This window comes from Erinaceus europaeus, chromosome 15 (genome assembly GCF_950295315.1).
Source record: "Erinaceus europaeus chromosome 15, mEriEur2.1, whole genome shotgun sequence".
In the NCBI taxonomy this organism is placed as follows: domain Eukaryota; kingdom Metazoa; phylum Chordata; class Mammalia; order Eulipotyphla; family Erinaceidae; genus Erinaceus; species Erinaceus europaeus.
In genome coordinates, this window is record NC_080176.1 from 42,630,200 (window position 1) to 42,655,931 (window position 25,732).

General features: G+C 40.8%; 1 protein-coding gene across 2 annotated transcripts in view; it reads right to left on the bottom strand.

Annotated features, from left to right (window-relative positions):
* Positions 1-18,117, bottom strand: part of CDH2 (cadherin 2) — a 248,652-nt gene extending 230,535 nt beyond the window's left edge. The window contains exon 1 of one of the 2 annotated variants that reach the window (XM_007520069.3): positions 17,103-18,117. In XM_007520069.3, coding sequence (XP_007520131.1) covers positions 17,103-17,162 — 60 coding nt within the window. In that variant the 5' untranslated portion in view covers positions 17,163-18,117. Of the gene's footprint in view, positions 1-16,780; positions 16,891-17,102 lie in introns of those variants that run through there. The other variant, XM_060173647.1, reaches the window with a different exon arrangement.
* Between the last annotated feature and the right edge of the window lie 7,615 nt (positions 18,118-25,732).

The following is a 25,732-nucleotide window of genomic DNA, read 5'->3' on the forward strand; positions in this document are numbered from 1 at the left end:
ATCCTATTGGGAAGTTAAATTTAGAGGCATTTATTTACCTGGGGGGAGGGAGGGAATCCACCCAAGCATTCTGAATTTTCTTTCAAAAATCTAGCATTTAAGCTGCTACCACTGCATACACTGTTCAAAAACATTGGAAGGTGGTGGCAATGCCTGTCACCCCATGGCCTTTCTTTCTCATTCAGAAGACTGGCTATCTCTAAGTCTTCCCTTTGAACTCTACTCTCAGTTCAAAGGTCACAGGACTGACAGGAAGCCAGGCAGACTAGCATTCCAAGATTATCCTGGGAAGGTTTGCTCAGCCAAAGGTGAGTCCCCTCCTCAGAAATCACAGGCCCTGCTGTCTCTGGAGCACTAGGGACAGGTTCCGGGTTCCTAATTTCTACTTCAATAACTCTTCTAGGATCAGATTAGACTTTTTCTAACTTTGTGGCCTGTATGACTACTGCTGTGGTCATCTTGCATGTCCCATTAAGTGTGAGGACTTTACAAAGTCATGCAGTAGATCTTTTTAGGTCTCCTAAGACTTCCATGAGGTTTGGCACAAGACGGTCATATTAAAGACAGACGCATATCCACCCTCTCAGTGAGACTGCAAAGTTTTGGATAGGTACACATTTAATGCTGAAGAACACCAGCTGGATGATTAGTATAAACTTACAGGCAAGGTCTGCTAGAACCCTTATTCCCAACTTCCCATACATCCTACTGTGAAATATTGATAAGACAACTGAGCATATGAGAGCCACTTTGTATGCCCAGTGGCAGCACCATTAAACTGTAGGTGAATTTGGAAGGGCAGGACACCCCCACCCACCCACACACTCCCAAAGGAGTACATATCCCACCTACCATCCAGCATTGCTAAAGACAGGACCTGACTGTGCACTGACTGATTGTAACATTTAACATATTTAAGCAATGCTCTCCACCATTTCCTCTACTGGTATTACCACCACACTAAAGGTAATGTTTGTTTTTTTGGGGGGAGGGGGCACAAGGACACACCAGGGATCCCGGTTCCAGGCCCCATCTCCCCATGGGGGTGAGGGGATCACTTCACAAGCAGTGAAGCAGGTCTACTGGTGTCTACCTTTCTTTCACCCTCTTTATTTTCTCCCTCCCCTATCAATTTTCCTCTGTCCTACCCAATAAAATGGAAAAACTGGCTGCCAAGAACAGTGCATTCGTAGTACAGGCATCGTGTCCCAGCGATAACCCTAGGGACAAAAATAAAATGAAATAATGATAATGTTTTGGTTCTCTATTGCCTCTTTTTTTGCCTTATTTGTCCAGAACTTAAGGTGGAGAAGAAGCATTATTCATAGGTTCATTCAAAGATATCAAAAACTACCAAAACATTCACTATCAGTGAAACCAAATATATATATATATATCCTAATGTATATGATATATGTATCCTAATATATATATTAAATGACCTGTCAAATAATAAAGTGTTATACCATCAGCAGCACCACTAGTCTGCTAGGAGAACAGGGAACTAAGCATCTAAGAACACTGACCAACAAGATAGCTCACTTGGATAGTGTGTCTGCTCTATCACATGCAAAACCCAAAATCATGCCCAGCCCCTCTTCACACTGGAGGAAGCTCAGCGCTGTGGTATCTTTACCTCTCTCCCTTTCTATCTGAAAAAAGCCAGCTCATGTGGCGCAGTGGATAAAGGATTGGACTCTCAAGCTTGAGGTCCTAAGTTCAATCCTCGGTAGCACATGTACCAGAAAAATGCCTAGTTCTCTCTCTTTCTCTCTCCTTATCTATCTCATTAATAAATAAATAAAATGTTTTTTAAAAAAAGTCAGCTCAGAGCAACGAAGCCCCAGTGACTGACACACACACACACACACACACACACACACACACACAATTCTAATAGCAGATAACCAGGTCTTCTCAGGTGTGGGAGAGCCCAAAGGTTAGAAACAGAAACAGTTAACCTTTTTGTGCCTTATAGGTCTTCCTGCATAAAATAAGTACTTTCTTTTCTGTTAATTGAGTTAACGCGTGTAAACGCTTAGAACAGTGCCTGGCATAATAATAATTCCTCAAAAAAATGATATGCTATCATTAGGACAGAAGGGAATTAAGTTTTAAAAGCAACATTTCCTGCATAGTCTAATTATCAATAAATCATCAGCATCAGAACAATGATAACACCTTCCCTGTTTTTGGAGAATCTGTGCTGGCATCAACTAATACACCTTTACTGTTAACCTCTCTTTGGGTCTCTATTATCATGTTAAATGTATTCAGAGGATGAGTAACTTTTAGTATGGTTCCAGGCTAGTGTCAAACACACACAGACACAAGGGTCCATATTAGGACATTAAAGAATTAAATCCCATAAGAAAAGAGACAAACTTTGAAGAAAATACCAGGAGAACTCTAGTTTGGTTACCTACAATTCCCAAATTAAATTGGTGACTGAATAACACTCTCAATGCTTTAATTCCTTTTCCTAATTGTATCAGAACACACAAAATATGTTAAAATTCAAGGAAAAGATTAAAATGTGCTCTTTGAGGCTACTTTCCAGTAGGAGGTCTGATAAGCCCTGTTGCAGTCCACCGAAGGGTATAACTTAACCACTGTGTGGCTAGGTAATGCTGTATCTAGTTAAGTGTCCACATTACAATGTGCAAGGACCCAGATCCAAACCCCCCAGCCCCCACCTTCAGAGGAGAGCTTCTCCAGTGGTGAAGTAATGCTGTAGGTGTCTCTGTATCTCCATTTATCTCTGCCTTATGAAATTAATTAATTAATGGATTAGTTTATTTATTTGGGGGAGAGTTAATAACTAACACTGAACAGAGACTTAAACATAGCACATACTCAAATTTATTCAAATAATTAAATCATCCCTTTTTTGGATATATATATAAGAAGGATAATAATGCTTATTTTCCAAAATCTTCAATTAAACACTAGATCGCTCTTCTTACATATATCATTTTCTAGATGACAACTTACATGTATATTTGTGTATTTTGTGCACATTTTAGGTACATATGGTGATTTTTATGGATACTGACCCAGTTATTCTTCATAAAAGTGATAAATAGCTTTTTATAAATAAATAATTTTTAAAAAATGACAAATAACATTTTTTGCCTTTTTATTTTTTACAAGTAAGCAGACTGATAAATATCAAATATGGTATCTAAGTTCACAACAGTCAAGAGTTAGAAACAAGAAACAAAACTCCAGAGTTAGCAATATTTTTTAACAGCATGTTATTTATTTTTTTCAAGATGTATGGATTTTCAGGAGAGAAAAAGAGGGACTACGCCACTGTTCAACTCTGCCATATGGCTGGACAGCAGTTCTGGGGATGAGACCTGGGAGCTCAGGGGCCTAATGTGTACTACTGCACTAGGTCTCCAGCCCAGAGAGCTCTTTTTTTTTTTTTTTTTTTTGATGGGCCTAGACCTTGAATAAATCCCTCTCTCCATTGTTACTAGTCATTCCTAGCAGGAACAACACAACAGACCCCTTTGTGGGCCCTCATATGACTTTGCCCACAACCTGTATAAACAATGGTAGAGAATGTCCCATCCTCCGAAGGGAGGCTGGACAACATACTCTATGCTACACCTGAGGAAGATGGGTCCTGATATTGGGGCAGCTTGGAACATTCCTACTCATGACCACAGAATGTGAGCTCAGAACTACAGGGATGCAGAGGTCACATAGGCTCCTAAGCTGAATATGGGTCCCAGATCACATCAAATTGATGGGGTTTACAGTCAACAATATTTATACAGAACTCCCATTCTTAACCACTGTGTCACATTTTCTATTTAGGTAACTAAATCAGTGCAACTAAAGAGCAAGCTCCAAAACGCTATACTTGTTACTCTTAATAAAGGAAGCATCTTTTCAGATATTTGATAAATGATAGTTGCCAATGTATCATTATGTATACAAAATATGTTATAAAACATAGGAGTAGGCTCAACCAGGAAAGTCCGGAAGTTACCTTGTTTGAGGATCTGAGTTTTAGCAAACTTGCCAGCACTATAGGAGTGCCTGCAGGGGGACCATGCACCAGGGGTGGTGGAGTGGTGCTGTGCTCTCTCTCCCTCTCTTTTATTCTCTCCCTCTCCAGTTCTCTTTGGACACGGGAAGTCATGGAATCTTGAAGGCATTTTCCCCCACCAATATCCCCAGTGACAATAAAATAAAATAAAATAAAATAAAATAAAATAAAATAAAATAGGAAGGATAGATAGATAGAAGGAAGGAAGCACGGAGGGTATAAACCAAGAACCTCTATATCTTCCCAAATACAAAAATAAATCCCAGCTAAGTCAGATATCTAAATGTAAAAGTATGATATGATATGAGGATTGAGAACAGTTTTGGGGGGTGAACAGTCTCACTTTTTCTACTGGCTCCTGCCCCCACACTCAAAGAGAAGGGAGTACTCCAGCATAAACTGATAATAAAGGACAGAAAATGGAGAGGCTAGCAGGTAAGTAAGGAGATATTCAGAATACGGAAATGTATTTATTTTAATTATGAAAAACCAAAGCATAGCAAACTCTGAAATTAAAAAAAAACATTAGGTATGCACTTATTAAAATAAGCAACCTTCCCGTTTTCCAAAATAGCTTTATTATAAGTTATAAAATACAAGAGAAATTTACAGAAAGAAGCTAGGATGGGTCTCCCTTGGGAGAGAGCATACTTTACTATGCATAAGAACCCACACCCATGCCTTTGTCCCCTACATGTCAGCAAGTGCAAGGAGGAAGTTCTCTTTTTATTATTCTTTTTCTTTTTCTTTTAACTATGTATTTATTTATTGGATAAAGACAGAGAGGAATTGAGAGGGGAGGGGAAAAATGGGAGAGACAGAGAGAGAGAGAGAGGGAGAGAGAGACACTTGCAGCCCTGCTTTTCCACTTGTGAAACTTTCCCCCAGCAGGTGTGTGTAGGGTGGGGGGTCGAACCTGGTTCCTTGCACACTGTGATGTGTACACTCAGCCAGGTGTGTGCCACAGCCTTGCCCCAAGGAGGAAGACTTTTTGAGTAAGGAACTAGCCTCTCTTCTAGCTCCCTGTCTCTCCCTCCCCTCTATCTGTTTCTCATCCACTATTGAAACAACAACAACAACATAAAGTCCATTAGGAGTAGTAGAATCACTGAGTAATGGAGCTCCGGTCCTGGAGGCAAAAGAAACCTTGAGACAATCTATTGTTACCTACATTTAGATATTCCACCACCACCACCACCACCCCCTTTTCAGTCATAGCTCTGTAGAAAAGGTCTCAAATAAAAGGATGATCATAAAACAAATCAGAGTTAACGCAGTTTAATTTACAATGTACTTCCCTCTAAATCAATCTGCAAATTCAATCAATGGCTATGATATTCTCCCCAATGTTCTTAGGTAGCTGTCAGAAAAGGCAAAGTCATATATAAAATTTATTGGTAAAACAGTCTATGCAAACAATTACCTTTATGAGTACCTATCTGTAGGGGTGAAATTGAAATGAAATACAAATTACATAGCAATAAGTTAAGTCTAGATGTATTCACACATGCAAGAGAAAAAAAAAAAAGAATGAAAGTTTCCTTGAAGCAAACAAATACTTAGTGGGTCATTACCTCTGGATTTCCTTAGTCCTCATCATGACTCTGAAATGCTACACCTATAGTCAAGAGATGATAAACCAATATAAATGAAGGGGAGGACCATTAAAAAAAATGTTAAAGAAAAGGTCTTGTGACAAACATAGCACTCTCCTTTCTTCATGGCAACCTCTTAGATCATAAAGAACAGATAAGACACAAAAGATTACCTATACCAAAAGATGTTTTTAGCCTAGCCAGAAAAGAAGCAGTTTGTGGTATTAATGCTGCCCCCCAATTTAACCTTTTTTTTAATTAGAAAATAATCTGGGCAGGGCCTCACAGAAAAGTGGGTCAGAGAAGTAAGCTCCAAGAAGGTATTAAGAAGTATCGCTGAAAAGATTACAATCTGTTAACGCTCAAATCACCTGCCTGAGTACTTTTAAGTAAAAAAGACATTAGTTTTTTACCTCCATCATCCTACTGATAAAGAGAAAGGCAAGATTGAGGTTCTAACTTACTGATTACAAGTGTGTTGGGTTTTTAGCTAAAGCAACACTGCCAAGTCACCAGGACTACAGAAGATCTTGTTTCAGTACAATAACCACATATTTCAAGGTTTTATTTCACCATTTAAGTTACTTTTATCTGCTGTCTACTCACTTTGCTGTATTTATTTATTTAGGATAGAAATATAGAGAAATTGAAAGAGAGGAGGAGACAGAAAGGAAAAGAGATAGACACCTGCAGCACTGATACACCACTTGTTAAGCTTCCTCCCTGCAGCTGGGGACTTTATTCCCCTGTATTAATATATATTTTTTTTTTGATTTGTTGTTCTTTTTTAGTATTCGTAGTATCAAACCATGAAACATCTAAGTTAACCTCATCTGCTTTTTTTTTTTTTTTTTAAATCAGTTTTCAACTGCCATAATTCCCCATTTTCACAGTATTCAAGTCTTCTAATTCTGTGAGTCTTACATGACATTAATACATGGACTAATACAAACTGAGTAGAAGACTCCAGGCACAAAAGGAAATGGAAGGCTTTCATAAACTACATGAGTAAGCATAAGGAAAAAGGCTGTTAAAAGGCAGGCAGGGCTGGGCAATAGATGACCCCAGAGAGTACAAGATCCCCTGTGTGCAAGGCCCTGGATCTGAGCCCCCACACTCAACGGGAACACCAAAGACAGTCCCAGGAGGGGCTCTGTGGGTGATAGAGGGGTGTTACAATGTCTCTTCTTCTCCATCTCTCTCTATTTGGATATATAAAAAAAATTAAAAATTGGGCTTAGAATGTTGTTTATCAGGCGTACCTGGTTGAGTGCACATGTTACAGTGCACAAGGATCCAGGTTCAAGTCCCCAGCCCCCACCTGAAGGAGGAAAGCCTCACAAGTGCTGAAGCAGGGCTGCAAATGTCTGTCTCTCTCCCTCTCTATCACCCCTTTCCCTCTCAATTTCTGGCTGTTTCTATCCAATAAACAAATAAAGATAATTTATTTTTTTTTTTTTGGTAAGAATGTTGTTCATCAGTATTTCAATTCTGTCAGAGCTTTGGTTCATTTCCTGAAATCCCAATAAAATCAAAAAAGAGAAAAATAGATCAATTAATGGGTGAAAAGAAACACCATTAAATGATGGTTAAAATTAGAAGAAATTGGTTTGACAAAGCAGTTCATTTAGTGCACTGTATTAGCTAAGCAATACAAGTCCGTCCGAGTTCACCTCCCACTACATTAGAAAAAGCTTATGTGCTATGGTTTCTCTCTCTCTCTCTCTCTCTCTCTCTCTTTCTCTCTCTCTTTTCTACCTCCAGAGTATTTCTGGGGGCTTGGTGCCTGCACTGCAAATCCACTGATCCTGTAGGCCATTTTTACCATTTTGTTGCCCTTGTTGTTGCCATTGCTGTTGTTGTTGTTGGACAGGACAGACAGAAATTGATAGAGGAGGGGAAGACAGAGAGGGGGAGAGAAAGACACCTGCAAATCTGCTTCATCACTTGTGAAGTGACGCCCCTGCAGGTGGGGAGCTGGGAGTTTGAACCGGGATCCTTACTCCGGTCCTTGCGCTTTGCACCATGTGCACTAAACCCAGTGTGCAAATGGTGCCTGAACCCTGGTTTCTTCTCTTCTTTCTCTGCCACTCCATGCTTATTTGAAAATGTCAGCCCAAGGAGGATGACCAAAATAAAATAAATTTAAATAATTTTGAAAAAGAAGGATTATCCCTGGGGTGCTGGTAAAATTGTTACTTGACTGAATGCTGATAAAACAACATGTTCAATTTATAAACATTCTACACTTTCTTTTTAAATATATATTTACTAATGGGAGAGCTAGAAGCATTACTCTTGCTACCTGTGGTACTGGGGATCAAACTCAGAACCTAATGTTTGCAAGTCCTGTACTGCAGACACTTTCATGCCTCTGACACTTCCATAAACTGTAAATGTATATGTTACCTAGAACTTGAGAATACAAACCTGGTAAACAGGGTATTAGAACTTAAGCTTGGAGATAGTTGTATCAGAAAAATTCTATTAAGATGCTAAAGGGGCTTTAAAAGGTTAATACTTAGGTTAGACAAAGCATAGTTGGGAATGAGAGTGTTCTGTGGATGACAGCTATGGGGGGATGAGAAACTGAACCCATAAGTCAACAACTGTATTGCAAATTACTAACCTCCCCCACTCAAGAAAATATAAAATAACATGTTTCTTTTTTGTGCATTGAGCCAGAAAGTCCTATAAATGAGCTTCGGGCATTGAACAGTTGTTTAAACAATTAAGAAAACAGAAGAGAAAAATGCATGTTTATTAAAGCTCTGGTATGTAGAAAAAGTAAATAGTGTAACTTCTCTAAACTTAATAAAAGTGTTGTCTTCTAAGTCATTATTTCAAAGTACCTTTCCTATAGCTGTCCAACCAATAGACATTCTGTTCCATATTATAGTCAAAACAAGTGTATCCACTCACCAACAATAGGTCAAGTTACAAACAAAACAGTTCTAAGCTTTCTGGGCAGCAAACAAATCAGTGTTACACTCAGTGGACCCACAAAACTCTCACTGAAGCTTCTTTATAGTAGGTTCTTTCAGGATGTGAACGTATGTACATTTTTAAAGACACTAAATAATTTTGCTTGTGAGAGAAAATACAATTCAAACCACTGAAGCATGGCAAAGGTGTCATTAGCCATTAAAACATTTCAAAACTTAATGACAGAATTTCTTGCATTTATTTTCACTGGGGGAAAAAAATAGTTAAAAAAAAAAAAAAAGCTTGAGAGAGTTTCCAAGCTTTCAGGAAGTACTCTTAGTTCCAGATACACACATACATTCCCTTCTCTCTTTTGAGCACTTTCATTACATTTTTCTGTTGAGATATATACATATATATATATATATATATATAACATTATATAACTGATTATGAATCATTTTCCTATGATTTTTCATCTTTTTCTAACAGAACTGGGAAGAAAAATGAATGGAAATCCTAATCAAGCAATTATATTATATTTTGGCTTCAGATGCCAAAATAAATCAAAATATTTAAGGTTAGGATTTAAATAGAGACTGTAACTGTGAACTACCTTGAATAATCTTACCAACTCCACACAAAGAAACTGAAATTCCTCGTTTAAGATAATATTCATTCATTGCGAGTGTCATATTAAATGCCCCAGCCAAATGGAGACAGAAAGCTATGTGTATGAGCCAGATATTTAACTCTACTGTGATATAAATGGTTTTGCTCCAGATTCTCATAATTCTCAAAATTTCTGATTTTTAATTCCATCATCTCTACAATGGAAATAAAATCACCTACCTGACAGAGGTACAGAAATAATTAAATGAGATAATATACGAGTGCCCTTTCCTGGAATTAAAAATATATTTAATCAAGGCAAACAGACCAGAATATGTAGCTCCTATACTAAATATCCTTCTCTATCTCAAGTTCTAGAAACTGGTAAGATCCACTTTAGATTACACTTTACTATCAGGGCAGATGCAAAAGTTAGATATTCAATCACAAAAGAGAGCATTAAGAAATATCATGAGCTTAACCAACCACTATAATTTCTCACGCACAGTGTAGCCATTTCACAGCACAGAACAGAAACTCACAACTTTCCTTTGGACCTACTTAAATAGCTCAGACTGTTATAGACTGTTCTCATCCCAGCTTCAGATTGTTTTTGTATTTCATAGGTCATCATATTTCTACCCTACTTGATCGTCCTTTTTTCACGTATATCTAATATCTGTGGACTTTATCTAATTTCTTCTCGCTGGAGAGCTTTTAAACCCAATTGGCTATTTTGGCTGTCCCTTCGATAGTTTTCCTAGGTGCAAAGTATGTCAAAGAGAGAGAGGTTTAACACTAAGTTTATTGAACAAGAACTAGAACTAAAATGTTTTATCCTACACCTCAAAGCTTCATAACTCAGACTATTCATTATATACCCTACTTTATCAAATAAATTCCTTTCAATGGGTAAATATTCAGAAATCAATTTATGAGACTTTTATAATGTTTCAGTAACTACCTCTATGCGTAAATGCACTTATGCATCAAGTGTACATCATAAATACTGCCATATCTGTAGAAAATCAACTTATGTTCAACACCTATATTTCTTTTTATTTATTTTCCCTTTTGTTGCCCTTGTTTTTTTATTATTGTAGTTATTATTATTGTTATTGATGTAATCGTTGTTAGGACAGAAGGAAATGGAGAGAGGAGGGGAAGACAGAGAGGGGAAGAGAAAGATAAGACACCTGCAGGCCTGTTTCACAACCCGTGAAGCGACGCCCCCTGCAGATGGGGAGCCAGGGCTTGAACCAGGATCCTTACTCCAGTCCTTGAGCTTTGCTCAACATGCGCTTAACCCACTGCACCATGGTCCTGACTCCCAAACACCTCTTATTTCTAATGCTAACAGTCCTATCTGAATTTTTAATGCTGGCTTACTTCACTAATTTTCAAGAAGTCTGTTTTCTATTTTTCTATTTTATTATTTTATTTACTTTGGTTAGAAGCAGAGAGAAATTAAGAGGGAAGAGGGAAATACAGAGGGAGGAAGACATCTGCAGCACTTCTTCACCACTTGAGAGACTTCGTTCCTGCAGGTGGGGACCAAGGATTTAAACCTGGCATGTTTGTGCATTGTAACACGTGTGTTTAGCAGATGTGTCACTGCCTGGCCCAAGGCTATCTTTTCTCAAAAAACATAAAAGCATAAAAATAATAAAATTACAGGTCAGTGAGATATTTCACCTGGGAATGGATCTACTTTGCTATGTGCCTGACACAGGATCATGCCCATGGCATATCATCATATGATGAATTTGGAAGAAGTTTTCTTTATGTAGTCTCTCTCTCTCTCTCTCTCTCTCTCTCTCTCTGACTCTGTCAGCCCAGAGCAGTAAAGCCCAGTGACAATGTCCACAAATGATAAAATTATGTTTATTCTTAGTTCACTTTTATTTTCCTTTAATGCTAACACACTCCCAAAAATTTTAGTTGCAAAAGCAGGCCAAATTTTTTAAATAAAGTACAGAAAAATGCACAGATCACCTCCAAGCTATCATATATGATAAAATATTGTTAATAATCCTCAAAATCAAATCCAGCCTCAATGAGAACCTAAAAGTCCTTGTTAAAAATTAAAGTCACTGGGGCCTGGGCGGTAGCATATCGGGTTGAACACACACTGTGCTAAGCGCAAGGACTGGCACAAGGATCCCGGTTTCAGCTCCCAGCCCCCCACCTGCAACGGGGGTCGTTTAGCAGGAGGTGAAGCAGGTCTGCAGGTGTCTTCGCCCCGCCCCCCCCCCAGTCTTCCTATCCTCTCTCAGTTGCTCTTGGAACTACCTAATAACAATGATAAACAACAAGGTCAACAATACGGGAAAAAATAGACTCCAGGAGCAGTGGATTCGTAATGCAGACACCGAATCCCAGCAATAACCCTGGAGGGAAAAAAAAAGTACACCATGGGGACCCGTGGTGGTGAACCTGGTTAAGCGCATGTATTACCATGACCAAGTACCTAGGTTCGAGCCCCAGGTCCCCACATGCAGCCGGAAAGCTTTGCGAGTGGTGAAGTAGTGCTGCAGGTGTCTCTCTGCCTCTCTCCCTCTCTATCACCCTCTTGATTTCTGGCTGACTCTATCCAATAAGTAAGGAAAATAATTTTTTAAAAAGTACACCAAGGAGTAGAGAAATTAGCAAGTAGCTAGAAGGGGGGTTTATTTAATTAAGGCCTATAATACAAATCTTAATCTTTAAACTCAAATTTTTAAAAAGATCCTATTTAGCTCCTGAATTCACATGTTTCTGTTTACTTTAAATGCATCACTTTATATATACAGATGTAGCTCTTACTAAAACATCAACACATATAGATTCTTTGCATATAAATGGGATAAATTAAAAGTCATCTACAGGGGCTGGGCAGTAGCACAGTGGGTTAAGTGCACATGGTGCAAAGCTCAAGGACCAGCTTAAGAATACCTGTTCAAGCCCGGATCCCCACCTGCAGGAGGGTTGCTTCACAGATGGTGAAGCAGGTCTGCAGTTGTCTTTCTCTCCCTGTCTCTGTCTTCCCCTCCTCTCTCGATTTTTCTCTCTCTTATCCAGCAACAATGACAGCAATAACAATAATAACAACAATAAATAACAAAGGCAACAAAAGCGAAAAAATAGCCTCCAAGAGAAGTGTAGTGAAGGCACTTAGCCCCAGTGATAACCCTGGAGACAGAAAAAAAATAAATAAAACTCAGCTACATTCAGTTAAATATGCAAAGACCACTACCCACTCATATTAACTGATAGAACTGATTTAAAAACTAAAACAAATTCATTTTCAATAAGAAAAAAATGTGAGGTATAATAATTTGTTGACATAAATTATATTTTAATTTATAATTCTTTAACCCATTCTGAAAAATACTCAGATTCCAGAAGATACGCAATACTCAGATGACAGTCACAATTTCAAATCGTTCATATTTCATTGATAAAATTCATCAAATCTGTACATGCTTAAACCTGATGACTTTTTGTATCTGAGTTGAAAGAACAATTTTAATAATGTTAACTTAAAATTTATGAGACTATACAAAAATACTATATTTCACAATAATAACTTATTTTTCTTTAAAAATTGCTTCTCTAAGATAAGAATACCCCTTAGAAAACAGGCTGAGAATCTTGAGTTAATTGGATTCTTTTTAAAAGGACTTTAAAGCAAGATTAACTGTTGCTTTAATTCTGCACGCTGACAGATGAATAACCCGAAAGCTTACGGAGGCACAACAGATCCAAGAATTGAAGGTTTTTAATAAAAAAGGAAATATATATATATATATATATATATATATATATATAGTCACCAATACAATCTGCTTTAAAAAGACTTTAGTCTCTACTTGTAAAAAAATATATATGATCTAAAAGGAATGTCTTAAGATTTCATTCAGAACTTTTTTTAAGTTTTTTTTTCCCTTTTGTTGCCCTTGTTGTTTTTCATTGTTGTTGTAGTTATTACTGTTGTTGTCATTGATGTTGTCGTTGGTAGATAGGACAGAGGGAAATGGAGAGAGGAGGAGAAGACAGAGAAGGGGAGGGAAAGACAGACATCTGCAGACCTGCTTCACCTCTTGTGAAGCAACTCCCCTGTAGATGGGGAGCAGGGGGCTAGAACCAGGATCCTTTCACAGGTCCTTGCATTTCGTGCCATGTGCGCTTAACCCACTGAGCTACTGAAAAAGCAGAAATATGTCCAAAAAGTAGATTGAGCTATAAATAGCGTGTTAATTCACCCTTCTTAACAAGAACTTGTCACAAAGACACACAAAAATGAAATAGAAAATACATGTTTTATTATACCCTAGCTACTGCATACCCTAAAACTAACCTTTTAATGAATACTTCATGTAGTCAAATATTAATATCTCAAAGTATGTACCTAGTAGGTGAGGATCACATAAAGTTTATTCATCACTTTTCTTAGATCCTCAATCAGAGCTGAGAGCAGAACCTATGTGACAAGACTAAAAATCTTTATCTCCTAAGGTAATGTCCTTGGTGCTTCATAACCCATGCAAGAATATTTAATTTACAACAATAGAGCTAGGCAATGAAAAGGAGAAGCAAAGGAGTAAAACAGGTTTCTAATTACTGGTGGGTAGTAAAAGTCAATTTTCTTTCTGAAGATAAATCCAACCATCTGAAAGTCACGTATTTAAGTAAAAGACGAAAATTTGTCATAACTTTGTGATTCTACTCATTAGTGAAGCTTATGATTCAGATTCTGTTTTTGTTAATGTAAAGAAGAACACAAGCTCCTTAAAATAAGAATAAAATAAATTACAACAGAACAGCCAAACATGCAAAATTTGACTAGAATTATATATATACCTTGGTAGCACAATAACTAAAATAATCTCAAAATGCAAAAAAAATATATTCATAGTAAAATAAGGAATATCAGTTAAAAATTAAAGGCATCAAGTGTTTTCAAATGTTCAGTTAACTCTTAACAAGTGGAGGTGGGAAAAAGAGGGATTCCTCTCTATCTACACTAGTAACCTCAGCATTCTCTTAAAGCCTTTGCTCCTTAGGTCTGTTCTGAAAAACAGCAAGACTTTTAATAGCAGATGACTGCAGAGGGGGCCATTTTCACCTTGCAGAGAGATCTTTGCTGTTTGGGTGTGTAAAGCATAACATTAGAGCAACGTCATTTCTAGTATCCATTGTGCAACCTACCTGGTGCACTTAACCCTAAAACTCTTTTGCAGAAACTGCTCTCTGCCTCCACTCCTAATGACCTTGTAAATCATTCCGTATTATTGCTCACTCGCACCTAAAACTCCAGAGACTCAAATAACTTGATGACAAAGTTCTAATTTTGCTTTTTATGAAAGTATATAAAACTCAACCCAAGTCAGCTGAGATGACCCAGAGAAAAGAACAGAATGCAAACCTAAGGGCATTCATTACTTGTTGTTTATAAAAGGCATTTTGAAATGCTCAAGGAAAAAAAAAGAAATGACCAAAATTCACACCTGACTTAAAGACAGATGACTAAAAGAGGAAATGAGACTGCTCAGTGCTAAGCAGTACTAACCACACTTAGTTGCATGGCACTAATAAGTGTCTCCTCTTGTCCTTACTGTGATGACCAGTATTCAACTAAAACTTATTTTTGGATTAAAAAGTTGGTACATAAACCATCCACTGCTGGATCACACGCTGAGGATTTATTTTAAGTTGACTGCAGCCAAGTTCAAATATACAATGATATCCAAAAGACAGTCTCAAAAAATAAATTTCTTAATCTATAGCTTTTTAAAAAAATAAAATAGCTAATCTATAAATTAGCTTGCTTTCCCCTTCACTTCAAGCACTTGAAAGCAGCACTTTTTTTCCTTCGTCCCCTTAAGCCTAACCTCTTTAGTAAACCCCAATTTAAAAGAAGAAAGAATAAATGCGAAACAATAAATGAAGTGATGGGAGGTGAAAGAATGAGGAGTAAGCGCTCCTCCAAGAATAAAGGGCGGTTTTATAACAGGAGGTACTTTTGTTAGCAAGTGACTGGCAGGTCTCCTCCCCCAAGTTAGAAGAAATTCCATCCACTCCCCCAAACTACACAGGCCACAAAATGTGTAGTCCAGTAGTTCTGAACCCCCAGAGTCCCGACTGAGCCCAGAAGGGCGGACTGGAGAGTGGGGGGAGGGGAGGGAGAAAGACCAGCAGGAGATGAAAAGAACAAAAGGAGAAATCCAAGAAAGAAGAAAGGGATGATGGGACCCTAGCAGCCAAGAAGCCCGAGAGGGGGAGAAAACCCTCCGTGGGCGAGCACGACCCCAGGGAGAGGGGGCAGCGTAGCAGTGGGCAAGGCCTGGCGCGCCGCACCATGGCGCACCATGGACAGGGCTCCTCGCCGCCGAGGCCCACACCCCTCCACCAGGAGAGAAAACAGAAAGCGCTGGAGAAACAGGGCGCTGGCCCCTTTCTGCTCCCAGGGCCCTCACTCCCCGCTTCCTGGCCTCACTTAACTGGTATATTGGAGCCCTTGACCCTCAAAGGCCGTGGGGGCTGGGGAGGGGAGGAGAGTAGATAGGCTCCTTCTGCCCCTGCCCTGGCCGTCCCATGGCACAGCGGCACTTCTGAGCCCCGCCTGCCTGCACTTTTCAGAGCTGCCACCCAGCCGGCCATGTCCACCCGCCAGCAGTGCCCAGGGGTCCCAGCGGGTGGTCTGCGGGGACATCACGCGGTCCCCTACCCCCAGCGAAATCAGACACACCCCTCTCCTGCAGTGGACTCGGGACACCCACGCATATGGGAGGCAAACTTAGCCCCCAGTCCAGCCGGTGTGGGGAGGGGGGAGTTGTGGCCCTGACATGAGATGTCCCTCCCCGACACCGGCAGAGGGACCAGGAGGGGCCACGCACATCCTCGTGCAGGACACCACAGGAAAGTTGGGGGAAACCAAGGGCGCAGCGTGGCAAGGGAGCCTGAGGCCCGCCTGGAGCAGGTGCTTCGCGCGGTGGAGCCTCCCAGGACAGAGTCCATGAAAACGTTGGCTGACGCTTTCCGCGGGCCCTGAAAAGTGGGGGAGACTCCTGGCGAAGGCGCCCCCGGGACAAGCACGCATGGCAGAGGCAGTAAGACATAGGGAGAGAAATAATAACCCACTAACTGAACTTATCTCCTCCGGGTGGGATGGGGAGTGTTTAGAACCAGGGCCTGGGTGCGGAGGTGCTGGCTGGCATAGACTCTATGGGACAAGGAAGCGAGGTTTGCTTAATGGGACCGACGCGGAGGATTATTAAGATAGAGAATAGGAGACCACTCTGAACTGTAAAGAAAGAAGAAGAAGGAAAAACAACAACAACAACAACAACAACAACAACAACAACAATAGGACAGTGGAATTCTTGGGCGCCGGGAGGCGCGCGGGTGCCAGGGTGGGGTGGGGTGGGGTGGGGTGGAGGCAAGTTCCGCTAACTAAGACACCAGAGTGAGAATTCTGCTGCAAACTCTCGACTCATCCCTGCAGAAATAAACAAGAAAATTGGAACAAAGTCCAATGCGGGGGGGGGGGGGGGCCGAGAAGCCTGGAACGCTGCAAAACGGGGTGGGGGTGGGGGCATCCCACCTTCCTTCCCGCTAGCAGGAGACAGCTCCACGAGCTCGCCATGGGGTCCCAAAGAGAAGAGCAGAAGGGGGTCACGATGGGCCCTTTCGTGACCGGCCGGGAGCGATAAGGAAGAAAACAGCCCCCAGCAGTCCAGCCCTAGCAACCGGCACCCAGTACCCAGCACTAAGCCCCATGCCCGCACAGCTCTCGGCCGCACGGTGCGGCACCTCCCTTCCAGGGTGCACAGGCCAGCCCCGCAGCGGCGCGGGGAACAAAGGGACCCGGCGCCGCCCGCCCCACCCCGCCCGCGCCCGCGCCCCTGGCGACCGCCGCGGCGTACCTGGAGCAGGGCCGCCAGCAGCGGCAGCAGGGTCCGCGGCGCTCCCACTATCCGGCACATGGAGGCGGAGAGGGGCCGAGCGAAGAGCCGGAGGCGGCGGCGGCAGCAGCAGCACCAACAGCGGCTCAGAGAGGGCTCCAGGCAGTTTCCACCCCCTTGCCCGTCCCCTCCCCACCCCACCCCCTTCTCCGCTGCTCCGCTCTCCCCGCCAATAGAGAGAGAGAGAGAGCTGGTGACAAATAGCGGGCCGCCGAGTCCGCGGGACTCACACCAGGAGTAATAAAACAGACCGAGATCAAGGAGCTGGGGAGGGGGCTGGAGAGGAGGCTGCGTGCGTGTGAGAGTCTGTGTGTGTGTGTGTGTGTGTGTGTGTGTGTCGGAGAGGGAGAGAGAGAGAGAGAGAGAAAGGGAGAGACAGACAGGAGGCAGCCGCGGTGGCAGCGCAGGAGGCAGCGCTCCAGCCCCGAGCGCAGCGGAAGCCTGGAGGGATGCGGGCCGGTGCCGGGGACCGGGGACAGTGTAGGATGCGGAGGTGGCGGCCAAGCCAAACGGCTGCGCTTCCAGGACCTCTGCAATGCAAGGTTTCCAGCTCCTGGTTTTGCCTCCTCCGGGTTCCCCCTCCACAAGGGCCGCTGGGCGCGACTAAGACGCCACCGGGAGGGGGGATTAGGGAGAGGGTGCTCCGGGCCGTGGGATCTGCATCCACAAAGGGCAGTAGTTCCGCCACCCAGTGCCTCCGCCGCGTGGGAGCCGAGGGCCGCCTCCCCGCGCTCCTTTCCGCTCCCCCGGCTACTTGGAGACTGTTCCCCGGCCCTGGACGCGCGGCGGTGAAGCCAGGGCCGGCGCGGCCCCTAGCGCCTCGGCTCCGTCCCGCGCAGCTGCCACCGTAGACACCGCAGCCCGGCTTGTGCAGACCCCGTGGCGCTCAGCCGCGCGCCACCCCCGGCCGCCACCGCCCGCGCACCCGCTCGGCCTCAGCCTCTGCGAGCTCAACCAGGGGAGCTCCCGCCGCCGCCGCCGCTATCCCCGTGCTAGCCGCACGCGCTGCCGGGCTGCGCGGCCCACTCGCCTCCCTCCCTCCCCTCGCCCCTCCCCGCCCGCCGCCGCCCTCGCCCCCGCCTCCCGCCTCCAGCTGCCCGCCGAGCTCCCCGCTCGAGTCGCGGCCAATCGGAGGCCAGGAGGCCGTGGCGGCAGCCGGCCGGATCCGCGGCAGCCTCCCGCTCCCGCCCCAGCGAAGCGCCGGGTGTTTGCTGCAGCCCGCGGGGGGCCTCAGGGGGTTAGAAGCTGGGGGTGCGCAACCCAGCCCCGGCAGGTGGACCAACTGAGGGAAATAAAATAACTTGCGCAGGAATTTAATTGGTGGCAGGTTCATCTGGGAATTACATTGAGAATTAAATAGCTACTAGGAATCGGGGGTCAGTGCCTCCTTACAAGTCAAATACATGTTTTCTTTTTTTTTTTCATTCTTTATAAACCAACACATGCACACACACACACACACACACACACACACCACTCCAACCTCAACCAACACACACACACACACACACACACACACACACACACACCACTCCAACCTCCCCAGTAGGGACAGTAAATACTGAAACTAGAAATGCCAGGCAAAGCCCATCCTGGTCATTGTTGTCAGGGACTCTTCCACGGAGCCAGAAATGCCAGGCAAAGCCCATCCTGGTCATTGTTGTCAGGGACTCTTCCACGGAGCCACTTGCTGTCCCAGGAGGGCGGAGGCCACTATTTCTCCAGCATCTCCATCTTTTTCAATGTGCTTGAACAACCCAAGTTTTGTATTCTTGTTCAAGGAGTTGGGGGTGCCTGCCATTTCATTTGAATAGAAAAACTCCCGTTTTCTATTCCTACTCCTTAGTGGTACCATTCACATTGTTTTAGCAAGCAGTTTCAGAGACTTTGAGTTCCACCTGCACGGAACACAGTAAGAAAGAAAGAAAGAAAGAAAGAAAGAAAGAAAGAAAGAAAGAAAGAAAGAAAGAAAGAAAGAAAGAAAGAAAGAAAGAAAGAAAGAGAGAAAGAAAAGAAAAGAAAGGGAGAGAGGGTGGAAGGAAGAGAGAGAGAGAAAGAAAGAAGGAAGGAAGGAAGGAAGGAAGGAAGGAAAGGAGAGAGAGATTGAGAGAGAGAGAGAGAGAGAGAGAGAGAGAAAGGAAGGGAGAAAGAAAGGAGAGAAAGAAGGAAAGGATCAAAAGGCCAGAACTCGAAAACAAGATTATCTAAAAGATAAAGGGCAAAAAAGATTGATGAGGTTTTGAACCAAATAAAAGGCTTTTGTTTTCTTATATTAAGGCATAAACTTGGAATACAAAAAGTGAGAGATTTTACAGGTTTAGGTCACAGACAGCTGTGAAATGAAGAGGCTTGTGGGGAACAATTGATTTTGGCAAGGGAACACCCCCCTCCCTATCTTCTTTTTGAAGTTACACAGGTTTTCTAAAAAGTCCCTTTTTTATCTAAGCTTTTCAATACTTTGGAAGTCATCAAACTTTGTTGTAGCTAGCTCACATTACTTTTTCGCTTTGGGAAACTGAAATATGAGCATTATTTAAATATGAGTGTCAGGATACTGATTTCTTAAGAACTTTATGAATTTAAAAGTCAAATACTAATTTTTATCATAAGTGACATAGCTTTTAATAATGTGCTATTGCTGGCTGGGCTTTTAAAATTTAATATTTATAGGGAAGCTTATTCACTTTTAATTAAAATAATATTATAGGCAATTTTAAAATGAAACAAAAATTATTTCTGATTTTTCTTCTCAAAAGAGAAAGGTTACATTAATTAAATTTAAAGGAAGAAAAGTACAACTTGTTCTTTTATGTTTTCTTTCACTATTCCTTTTTGCTAAATACTGGTGTTATACTTTCTCTTATTTGCCTAAAAGCTCTGTCTATGATATGATATTTATAAACCCCACTTTCTTGGACTACAATTGATACCAATGGAAGGATATCATTTGTCTTTTTCCAAAGTAAGACTTAAAAATTCCATCTGCATGCCTACCTCCAGAGTAAACTGTAACTCTAGAGTGTCCAAATTATATCCTGACTACCCCAGCAACTAGCCATTGATAGTCATTGCCATTCTGTTTAATTTTAAAGTATAACAGCTTTCAACAAGCATAACTCTATTGCTTGTTAGCATCGTTTGCTTTGAGTTTTACAAATTATGATTTCAGGATCTGCTTTGAGATTCTTGTCAGTCAACTAAAGCTCTGTTTACAATTGTCCTTTTAATATATATATATATATATATATATATTAATGATTGCTTGGATTTTTTTTTTCAGTCCAACTTATATGTCTATTGTTCTGAAATGGCTGTGAATTGCTTTGGAATCTTGACTGATTTTAACCTGATCATTAAACCAACCTAATATTTCTAAGCAGTCTTTGATTACAAGAAGGAATAACCTAATATAAAGTCACATTATCAGAGACTATGTAAATACATTTGAGTTTGAAAAAATAAACTAACTAACTTTGACTAACTAACTTTGACTTTGGCACTCAGTGTCACTATTACCTCCATTGCCCTACACTTCCAATAATACAATGGAAGTCCTTCATCCACCTAGTAACTAAGCTTTTAGATTTTTTCAACCCCTGCTCTAACCATCTCTAAGTATGAAGACTAATCATAGCTGGACTGGTGGAAGCTTGCTAGTGACCCTGCAGAGACAACCTGGTGGTGGGGAAGGGAGGACAGATAATAAAAATGATAAAACTGGGGTTCGGGCAGTAGCGTAGCAGGTAAAGCGCACAAGGACCAGCATAAGGATCCAGGTTGGAGCCCCCCGGCTCCCTATCTGCGGGGTGGGGGGGGTTCGCTTCACAAGTGGTGAAGCAGGTCTGCAGGTGTCTTTCTTTCCCCCTCCTCTCTCCATTTCTCTCTGTCCTATCCAACAACAACAGCTATAACAACAATAACAACAACGATAAACAACAAGAGCAACAAAAGGGAAAAATAGCTTCCAGGAGGAGTGGATTCATAGTGCAGGCACTGAGCCCAAGCAATAACCCTGGAGGTAATAATAATAATAATAATAATAATAATAATACTGTGATTTCATACTTATGAGCTGCTGCTGATTTTAAATTAACTTCAAGAGATCTGCAAATGAGTATATGTACCAGGCATTGTAGGCAGACTGAATAAACGAGGCCTCTTGCACACATAGATGGCATATGTAGGTGATGCCTTGAAGGTTCACTCTAAAGTATTCATTGCAAGGTAAAAACAGTAAGTGTGTGTGTGTGTGTGTGTGTGTGTGTGTGTGTGTTCTCACATAGGAGATGCTACATATGCAAACACACCACATGAATAGTTGTGTATGCTAAACAGTAGTAATCTAGTCTACAGGCTCTATTCACCACCACTCAAACCCACATCTCTAATATAGGGGCAACACTTGCCATTACTTTTAATATCCAACTGAATGTCTTTTCCAAAGGTTGAGTGAAGTCCCTTCTGAACTCTTTCCCTTTGTCTCTCAACTTCCCTGGCTGCTAAAGTTTTCTTCCCTTAGAAGTATCCCTCACATTGAGTTGATCCCAAATCAGTTTTAGTGGACAGGTCTTCCCCAGGTAATATTTATTTTGTAGAATTATGGAATATTCTAGATAAAAATTTAAAAGAGTCTATGCAACACGAGCCACACCACCACCATCACTTTACGCCTAAGGAGCATAGATTTTAGGTATCTGAATTCCTGATCCTGTAAGATGGTACACAAAAATACTTGCTACCCCAAAGGAGACTCAGGCTCTTCCTCTCAGTCCTACCTAGATTCTTTACACTAAAAAAAAGTTCCATTTAACTTTAAATAATTCAACCATATGAAATGTAAGGGGAGTTTAGAATACAAGAAAAATTACTGATGCCAGGGATTTGTCCATGACCTTGTATTTTGTTCTTCAAAGTAGGTTTGAGATTGGAGATGGAATTGTGGCAATTGTGTTTTTCTTTCCACTAGACTCTGTATCGTGTGGGTTTAATTTATTAATTTGATCATCTGAATTTATTTATATGACTTGGCATTGAAACTTCTTTATTGTTGATAAAATTTGGCTAATAAGCCCAAGCCTGATATACTTGTTCTCAACAAGAGATCTGATGACCTATTGTTTTAGAAAGAAATTCTGCCTTTTCACTTCAATGTTTATTCAGGTTTGGAGTTATTTATGTGCTTATTTGTTTTCAATATTTGAAAATTGATCCCAAAATTTTCACTGAAAACATAGTCAAGTAACCTGAAATACACTTGGTCAAGTAAGAGAGCAAATGAGTCATAAATTTGCCTCAGTGACTACTCCTCCATTGAGTATGCAGTTTTAAAAAGAAACAGTTTAGTCAGAGTTTGTTTGGAAAACCCATATTTAACTAGGACAACACAAAACTTCTAGTGTGGAATATAATGACTGTGTAGATAAGATGCACACTGAGGGGAAAAGCAAAGGAGATATGATGAGTTTATATGAAGTTGAAAAACAAATCAGGATAATAAGGAAACAATAGATTAAATATTAATGTACTGACTTTTCATGGGAGAACTATTTCCTTTTTTAGTCATCTCATAAATTGATAAACCAGCACTAACGTTTATTGGCGTAGCATTTTCTCCCATAAACCTGACCTTTTCCACTTCTTCAACTACTTTTAGTCTGGGTTTCCAGAGTTCAGTTTTCATGATGGATCTCATGAGGCAAGCTTAAAAACCAGTTGTATTTAGTGAAAGTTGACTTGCTTTATATTCAGGAAACCTGTCTTGTGTACCAGAACATGGCTTTTCATGAACAGAGATTGAAATTACTTAAAAGAAAGATTACAATTCAAGCTGAGGAGACAGCATAATGGTTATTCAAAAAAACTTTCATTCCTGAGTCTGAGGTCCATAAGCCAGAGCTGAGCAGTGTTCTGGTCAAATGTTGCTCTTTCATTCTCTCTCTCTCTCTCCCCCCATCTCTCTTTCCCTCTGTAACCACTCTGTCATTAAAATTAAATAAATAAAAAATTTAAATATAGCATTTCATCCCAAAGACATCAGTAGCATTTAATTGCACCAAACATTTTTGTTCTCATATTCTTTTAGTAGCAAGATCTACCTTCTGGGATATTCTTAAATATAACTGTCAGTGTTTACATAACAGTAGAACATATAGTGTGATAACTAATACTGACTATTACCTTTCTTTTGGTAAAGAATAAAGGTAGTATTTTTTTTCATCAATTTATTGGGAGGTTAATGTTTTACATACATTTGTTTACAGAGGTAAATTTCTCATCTCACCATGATAGGTGTCGGCAAAACACTCTCACCTTCAATTTGGGTCCTTTTTCACCATCATACACCAGGATATCAGACACCCCACTATCTACTCCTTCCCCATAATCCTTTGCTTTTGTGCAATTCACCTACCCCAGTCCAAGTTTAACTTCGTGCTTTCTCTTTCTGTTATTGTTTCTTAAGTTCTGCATATGAGATCATCCAGTATTCATCTTAGTTTGGTTATCTTGCTTAATTATGATTCCCTCAAGAACCTTCCAAGATGAGGTGAAGGAGATGACTTCATCATTCTTAACAGTTGAATAGTATTCCATTCTGTATACATGCCATAACTTTCTTAGTCAACTCATCTGTCCTTGGACATGTGGGTTGTTTCCAAGATTGGATCCTTACAAAGTATATGACTATGAATATAGATTTACACAAATTTCTCTGGATGGGTTTGTTTGTTTCTTTGGATATATCCTCAGGAGAGGACTTATTGGTCATGGGACACATCCATTTCTAGCATTTTGAGTATTCTTCAGAATGCTTTCCACAGGAGTTGGGCCAGTTTGCATTCCTAGCAGCAGTGTAGAAGGATTCCTTTACACCAACAACTTCTGTGACATTTGTCATTACTGTCTTTTCTGAAGCGTGACATTCTCACAGGCATAAAGTCGTAACTCATTGTTGTCATTATTTACATTTGTCATAATCAGTGACTGATAATTTTTCATAAGTCTGGTGGTCCTTTGGATCTCTTCTTTAGTTCAAGTTCAGGATGTTGGTAATCTCCTCCCAGGCCATGACTTGCTGGACAGTCCTAAATATGTCTTAATTTCTTTACATATTTGTAGAACATCATTTACAGAGGACAGATAATTTCACTTTTCTAACAAAGATGCTGAGAGACTAGGCAATTATTATCATAAGGCCTATTTAGCTCTATTCAGGGAAGTTCTAGGCAGCTACATGGTATTGTGTTAGGCTGTGGATTCAACTATCATTAGAGAAATAATTGTTTGGTACCCAGAAATAAGACATATTCTAATGATGCAACACCAGTTACAAACTATCAAGTGTCTGTTATATCCTTCTCTTTTTTGACTCTCAGAATTTAAAACTAATTATATACCTTCCGTTAGAAAGACAACACGTTCATGCATAGGTATTTAAGAAAGATATATTCAGTTAAATGTGCATAATCATTCATGACAATTTCTTACATTGCAGCAGTGTGTGGGAAGATGTAGCTCAAACTTTCCTTTATAAACTGTGATTGTAGAAATCAACAATAGTCCCATTTATTACAGAGTTTATAACGTATGTCAACTTGATGCATTCTCTTCACAGCTCAAAGGAGCCTAATGATTATCACAAATAAGCATTATTTTTCTGGGAGGTCTATTATTATTAATTTTTTAGTTATATTTCAGAATTTTTAAATGATACCTATTTTTTGCAGGGATTGCTGAAACATACAGATAATTTTTATTTATCACATGTTAGTACTTAACAATTTACTTGTAGAGCAGAGTCACAGACAAAGGTGCCGACAGCTATTTGTAGGGTTGAGGGTGTGTACTAGCACAGTAGCTAGTACACAGTAGGTTGTTCAATAAGGACTTGTCATAGCTCTCAAATGCCAACTTCTAGTACAGTAGTCTTGTCAGTCACTTTACATAGATGCCTTTTTTGGGTCATTAAACTGCATTTGGCCAAATAGGGATTTGTTATTTTTGTTATTGTTGCTTTAAAATATTTTTCTTTTTTTTTCACTTTTTATTATAGGTTAGGTGATAGGGCCCATCCACCTTCCCCCAGACAACAGAATAGTATTCTTATTAGAAATTATGAAGACAGACTATTCCAGCAGGCAAAGTGATAGGATATAGCCGGGAAGATGAGAATTATGTTTTTAGGAGATAAGAATATTATTCCTTCATAGTTACTGCAACTGTCAATAATAAGCACATATCCATACTCTCAGACTACTGTGTTTAAGTTGCAACTTCAAACTCAAGATCCACATGAGAAATTGCAGATCAAACTGATGGGATTTACAGCCAACAATATTCATACACCTCTCCCATATTTGGGAGCTACTTTCTTCCCTGATCCAGCTTTCTAGCCCTTTTTCCGGCCATGACATCATCTCCCCAGACAATAACTTGGGTTCACCTGCATATCAGAGGTCAGGCTCAGGAAAAAAAAAAAAAAACTTGTGTAGTCATAGGCCCTTTGGAATATAATTAAAATACTGCCTATCTTCAAAACGAAGAGCCCAAGTCTTCATCTGCAATATTTCAGCCTTTAGGTTCATGATTAGTCA